Source organism: Grammomys surdaster, unplaced genomic scaffold (assembly GCF_004785775.1).
Source record: "Grammomys surdaster isolate TR1022 unplaced genomic scaffold, NIH_TR_1.0 332785, whole genome shotgun sequence".
Lineage (NCBI taxonomy): Eukaryota > Metazoa > Chordata > Mammalia > Rodentia > Muridae > Grammomys > Grammomys surdaster.
In genome coordinates this window covers 9503-16171 of record NW_021627993.1, presented here as the reverse complement: position 1 = coordinate 16171, position 6669 = coordinate 9503, and the positions used below count along the sequence as shown (strand labels likewise).

Sequence of the window (6669 nt, the reverse complement as noted above, 5' to 3'; positions counted from 1 at the left end):
ATTTGTGGGATTTGCACATCTCAGTGGGAAGGGTGAACAACAGGAAGCAAGGCTGTGGAGTCTGGAGGTCTTATTACAATGGAACATGACAGGGCCTGGGGGATATACTAGGCTTGGTGAGAAACAGGGGGGATATGAACTGCGGTGGGCATCAGAACAGGTGCAGGGCACACTTTTACAATGTGTCTGACCTAATGGGGATTTTAGCCCAGTGCTTCGTTCCTTGGCCCGACTGAAGCCTACTATGACCTTGGAGGAGGGACTGCCGAGGGCTCTGCAGGAATGGGAGCGGACCAGCAACTTTGACCGGATGATCTTTTATGAGATGGCAGAGAAGTGAGTTTGATGAACCCTCATTCACCCCGCAGGGGCGGGGGAGTGGTCGAATACAAGGGCAGCAGAGGCAGGCAGGTGAATGTATGTGTATGTTGGGGGAGGGGAGTAACAGCAAGATGGCTCAGCAGGTACCACAAGCCTGACAAGTTTGATCCTCAGGACTCACATGGAGGAAAGAGAGAAGGGGCTCCCAGAAGCTGTCCTCTGAGGTTTACACATACACATGGTACCCACACATGCATACATACACACACAAATAAAAAAAAATAAATGGAATAAATTTAAAAATAAAGTAGTGCCACAGGAGGAGGGCTGTAGGCCACATGAAGGTCTCCTGGACCCTTCCTGCTTCTACCATCTCAGCTCTGGGGTTACTCCATCCTGTCTGTTCTTTTTTTGGGGTGTGGGGGGAGGTTTCAAGATAGGGTTTCTCTGTATAGCCTTGACTGTCCTGGAACTCACTTTGTAGACCAGGCTAGCCTTGAACTCAAAAATCCACCTGCCTCTCCTTCCCAAGTGCTAGGACTAAAGGCACGTGCTACCGCTCCCTGGCTTATCCTGTCTGTACTTGAAAGCTCCCGTCTCCAGGTCTTGGATCTGTATGTGTCTTTCATATTGAGAGTGTTAGCATAGGATTGAACACAGGGCTACTAAAAATCCCACGCTGAGAGAACCTCACCCTGAAGGCTCTTTAGCTCACCCGATGGCAAGTGGCTATTGATGTGGAACTTCATGAGCACTTTTCCTTTCATGGTTAGCTTGTTTTGTTTTTTAAAATAGTACAGAAAACCCATTCTTCCCCATTCCAGGGAGGGACCAATTCTGGACAAGGTTAGCCAGAAGAAACAGGGTACTGAATACCCAGAGTGGTCTCCTGGCTCTTCATCTCCCCCATTTGTACAGGATAGCCATGTCTTAAAAAAAGTAACTTTAGCTGACTGTTATGTTGTGAGTTAGCACACATGGCCCCATGAATGACATGGGAGTTTCATTTAGGCCAGGAGTTCAAAGCCAGTCTGGGCAACATAGTGAGAATCCTTATCACAGCAACTGGGGAAAGAATCATTTCCTCCAAATGTACCTTTCCTTTCTTTTTTTTTTTTTTTCCCTGAGTCTGAACCTTCAGCTTCCTAGGTTTACCCTTGAGGACTTGTTCCAGCTTTTGCACTCTAGTGGGCTCTGCTTCAGAAATTCTGCCATCATTTTCAGCTGTAGAAAGGGGCAGATGAGGAGCAACCCTTTAGAGTGTACCTCTAGAGTGTTACATGGGCCACACTTACAATGAATTCACCAAACTTGTATGATAATAATTAATCCGAGCACTGGGTGAGACTGACATGGCACAGAAGTAGAAGATATCACTTTGTCCTGGAGAGTGATCCAAGCTATCTACCACCACTTTCTTTAGTTAGCTTTTTGAGTAACCATTGAAGGTGAAGGGACAATATAATGGCATCTCCTCGAACTGTCATTAGGCTAATACCTACCTGTGAGCACCTTCCCCTGGCTGACCCGACTTCAACAAGTACTTAGCCAGAATGAGGGTGCTTGGTTTCTTGGCCATGTGTGGATGCTGCCTGGTGTCTATGTTACTGATGGACTGGGTTCTCCTTCTTACCACAGACTGTGCTTTTTTTTTAATGTTAATTTTTTTTAATGTACATTGGTGTCTTTGCCTGTATGTATTTCTGTGTGAGGGTGTCGGATCTTAGAGTTACAGATAATTGTGAGCTGCCATATGGGTGCAGGGACTTGAATCACTGAGCTATCTCTCCAGCCCTGCCTGTTCCTTCTTTACCCTCTGCAGGTTCATGGAGTTTGAGGCTGAGGAGGAAACACAGATACAGAACACACAGTTGATGAATGGGTCCCCCGGTCTGTCCCCTATAGCCCCTTTGAAACTTGATCCTCCAGGGTCCATGGTCCCTGAGGCTTGCCAGCAGCCAGGTAAGGCTACCCACAAAGCAGATGAGGATTAGGAAATGCTCTTGCTTTTGCTTCTGTAGCTGTCTTTCCTGGAAGTGACATTGTATAAGCCAAACACAATGTCCCATAGGAAACTGGGGTCTTGGCTCCTTCTGTCTTGAATTAGCTATTGATCTTGGCCAAGTAAACTAACTACTCTCTCATCTAGATTGTGCATGAGCCCTATACTTTATCAGCCTAAAAAATGGGGTTGGATCAGGTGGTCTCTTGGAATGTCAAGGTGTGTGGAAAGATTTCTAGCAGTGTTCTCTCTCATACCCTCCAGCTTTTTATGTTTTCTCCCTCAAAAACTTGATCCTATTCGAGAACCATTTCCTGAACCCAGATTTCTTCCCTTACAAGTATCACTGGGAAGTAGATACCAAAGCTTCTTTCCCACTCTCCATCTCTTCCCTCAGTGTATATTCCGAAGAAGGCAGCTTCTAAGACTCGGGCTCCCCGTCGGCGGCAGCGCAAACCCCAAAGGCCTCCAGTTCCTGAGGCACCCAAAGAGATCCCACCTGAAGCTGTGCAAGAATATATTGACATCATGGAAGGGCTGATGGGGAGCCATGTGGACACTGGGAAGACAGAAGAGGAAGAGGGGCAACAGGAGGATGTAGGGATGTATCCAGATCCAAGTCTTCTGAGCTACATTGATGAACTATGTTCTCAGGAAGTCTTTGTCTCCAAGGTGAGCTAGGTCTACATGGCTAATTTCTAATAGATATTTGGGAGCTAGGCACTATGGGGCATCAGCTCTCTGGGGTTCTGCATATGGTAAGAGCCTCCATTCTACAATTTCAAATAGATATCTGGGAGTTGGGTACTATGGGGCACTAGCAATCTAGGGTTCTGCATAAGTCAGTAGACTCCATTCTATAATTTGGAAATAAGTATACATATAGGTAGGATGGTAAGGACTACCACAAATTTTTATAACTAATTCCAGTGTGAAAGTGGGGGCATGGGCCTCATAGCTTTGTCTCTAGAGCACCTGGACTTACAGATTACTTATCAAGATTTACACCACTCTTCTTTCTGCTCCCCAGGTGGAGGCGGTCATTCACCCTCAATTTCTGGCAGACCTGCTGTCCCCAGAAGAGCAGAGAGATCCTTTGGCTTTAATTGAAGAGCTAGAACAAGAAGAAAGACTTACTCTTGCCCAGGTAAAGTTGGGAGGCAAAGAACACACCAGGAAAAGGAGCCTGGCTGATTTTGTATAACCCTTTGATATCCTGATACTGTTATTAGAGGATTTAGGGTTGGGCTCTGGGTCATATGAGGGCATAGAAATCAGCATTTGAATAACACAAGTATAATCTTCATACAGTGCACAAAACCATTATGCCTACAGTCTAGGACGAGTAGGTAAGGGACGAGGAAAGGCTCGCAGAAAAGAACAAAGCTCTAATGCAGAAAGAGCTACAATATCTATCTTTGATACCATCACTTAAACTTGCTTTTCTTCCCCACACCATCTACCATCTCCTATCACCCACTCAGCCACCTCTTCTCCTAACCATGTATAGAACTGGCATTTGTCCATTCCCTTCCAGCTGGTCCAGAAACGACTCTTGGCCTTGGAGGAGGAAGATGCACAGACACCTCCAAGTTGCAGTGGAGCTCAGTCAGACTCAAGTCCTTCTGTTTCTGATGAAGATGAAGATGGGGGTCAAAGGCATCGGCCCTCACCTGGGCTTCAGGGGGCTGTGGGCATTGTTCGCATTGGAAAATCTGCTTTTCCAGGCAAGCAGGCAAGAGAAATGCATGGTGGGCAGGAACAAACACTAGGTGGTTCAAGGGGGATTCACAAGGATGGAAATAGTCTGCCATCCCCTAGCAGCTGGGACCTGCAGCTAGAACTCACAGCTTCACAGGGAATGCCAGTACCCTTGGATATGGAGAGAAAAGGGTCTGGGAAGGCTATAAAACAGCTATCTGCCACTCATGATGGCCACCTGGGAGGTACTGAGTCCTCTGGGCACTACCCAGTAGCAGATAGGAATCCAGAGGTTTTACCTTTTTGTTGGCAAGAAGATCCCCAACACATGAGAGCCTCCAGTTTGGATGTTGAACATATAGAGCCAGTTCCTCTGCAAGGACTTGTGTTAGAGAAACAGGCCTTGGTGTTGCAGATAGGAGAGCAGATTGGACAGCAGATCGGGGGAGTTGGGATGCTTACTCAAGGAAGAGAACAACCTTCAGTGGTTTCCCAGAAGGGCTCTTCAAGAGTCATTTGGGGAGATGACAGAGGTCCTGATGTGGTTCAGAGTTACAGTCAGAAGCATTCCCCTGGAGCTGGCAACCTAGACAGGGTTTCTCTCAGCCCAGGACTGTGGCTGAGCAGTGACATGGATCCTGTAGGTTTAGAGTTTCCCTTACAAATCGAAAATGTCATAGATAGCATCCAAGATAAGGCATGTAGAAGAGAGGACCAGGCACTGAGTTCTAAAAACAGTGCTTCTCCAGGTCCTAGAAAAAACACAGTGCCCAAGGATGCGGGGAACATTGTGATTCCCTGTGGAGGCACAGATAAAACAGCCGTCCCAGAAAAGAGAAACTCCTGCAGCTTGCCAGGGTCTTTGAGAGCCAGTGGTACAGGTTTGAGGTCCAAAGAAAAGCAAGAGCTGAGCCCTGAAACTATACAGAATCCTAGTGATCTGTGGGCTGAAGCTTGCCCCCCACTGCTGCAAACACTTGACTCTTCCACACTGGGGTCTTCCAAAGACACCCTGATACCCACATGCCAAGGCAATCTCCTTATTATTGGGACCCAAGATACCTCCTCTTTCCCCCAGGCTAGCCAAAAGGCAGAGAGCAGAGGTAATCTTTTTCCTCCTATGCTGGAAAACATAGAACAGGTCAACATACTAGAAGTTAGAAATGACAGTGGCCCCCAACCAGGGGTCAGCAAGGATTCCTGCTCATCAAGTTTTAATTCTTATAACCTCCAAGGAGAGGGCAGGGAAGACACAGTTTCCTCCAAACCCACTGACCTTGTTCCTTTACAAGGTAATCAAGAATCTTATACACATCAGACAACCAAATCGACATCTGGCCAGGGTCAGGGACGTACTTCCCCAAGGTGGGGAACCAGGGATGCTTGTATTCTGAGAGAAATCCCTATTAGAGAAACATCAGCAGATACAGCCAAAGGAAGTCAGGCAGAGAAGGAGGAGGAAGACAAAGAGCTCTCCAACTTCACCTACCTTTTGGCTTCAAAACTTAGCCTCTGCACAGGAGGGCTTCCCCTTAGTACTCGACAAGCCTCGGGAGGCCAGGGAATTGTGAAAACATCCTCAGGAGGTCAGGGAATTGTGAAAACATCCTGCCACTCTGCTGAAGTAGATGACCACAGCCAGCCTTCACCCCCTCCCAAGTCTGGGAAGCAAGCCCTAGTTGGGAGTCCAGCTACTGTTGTAGAGAGACCCCAGCAAGGAGGTCAGTTTAGTAGTTCTGGGCAGAAACCCCTTGCTCTGGGTATGTCACAGCTCCCACAGCCTCGTAAAAGACGACGTGACAGTTTTGTCACCAGCAAAAGAAAGAAACGACGTCGTAGCCAGTAGGAAGCAGAGGGCCACCCTGCTCTACCTAGCAGCACCCAAAGAGAGGTGCCCCAGAATCTATTTTACTGCTGCGGCTCCCCAGTGGAGAAGCAGCCTCAGCCCAATGTTGTTTTTGTTGTTGTGCAAGAAGTTGTGAGAGCCTGGGGTAGGTCAGACTGGCTAGGTTGCAGGGGGTCCAGTTAGTGGGAAGGGAAAGTTTGGCTTTCAGAAGTTATATGGAAAAATAAAAGTTTGTGGTTGGAAAATGTTATGTTCTCTTCTGTGTGAGTATCCTGGCCAAGAGCATAGAGCAAAGCATTATAACAAAGGCAGGTTCTGTGTACCCACTGACCACGCTGCTAGCCTTAACTTAGTTCTCTGTAGTGTTCTGCTAAGAATCATTTTCATGATCAGGTAAGATTCCAAAACAGTAGACTCAAAAGGGATTTCCTCTTCCCAAGACTGAACCTGCCTGGCATTGGCAGGTCTTGTCTGGATAGCCTATTATTGTCTGTCTCCTTTAAGTCTATGGGGCAGGGGGATTCTTTTTGTAGGTCATATCAAATTTCCTAAATCTAATTTATTCTATGTATGTGAGTCAAGACACGTAGCACCTTCGGTGCTAGGAAAGCAAGATTGGGGAGGGGAAGGAGTCTTTTCTTCCTTTAAGGGTTGGAGAGGGAGGACTTTTATGTTCCTTAGCTCATGCTACTGTAGGGAAGCACCATGAGGTTGGTGTGACCTGGAGGCTCACTTCCTGACACAGGGCTCTGCTCCGAGTATGGGCGATGGGATAAACTCTCAGTGGGACTGTTAAATA

General features: G+C 47.3%; 1 protein-coding gene across 1 annotated transcript; it reads left to right on the top strand.

Moving 5' to 3' along the window:
* Positions 1 to 207: 207 nt before the first annotated feature.
* On the top strand, positions 208 to 5870 carry LOC114616648 (NUT family member 1-like; the record flags this gene model as incomplete). Its single annotated transcript, XM_028762079.1, has 5 exons — positions 208 to 336; positions 2144 to 2283; positions 2721 to 2995; positions 3354 to 3470; positions 3861 to 5870. Coding segments are annotated over 5 exons (2671 nt in total), but the record flags the coding sequence as incomplete, so codon positions are not given.
* Between the last annotated feature and the right edge of the window lie 799 nt (positions 5871 to 6669).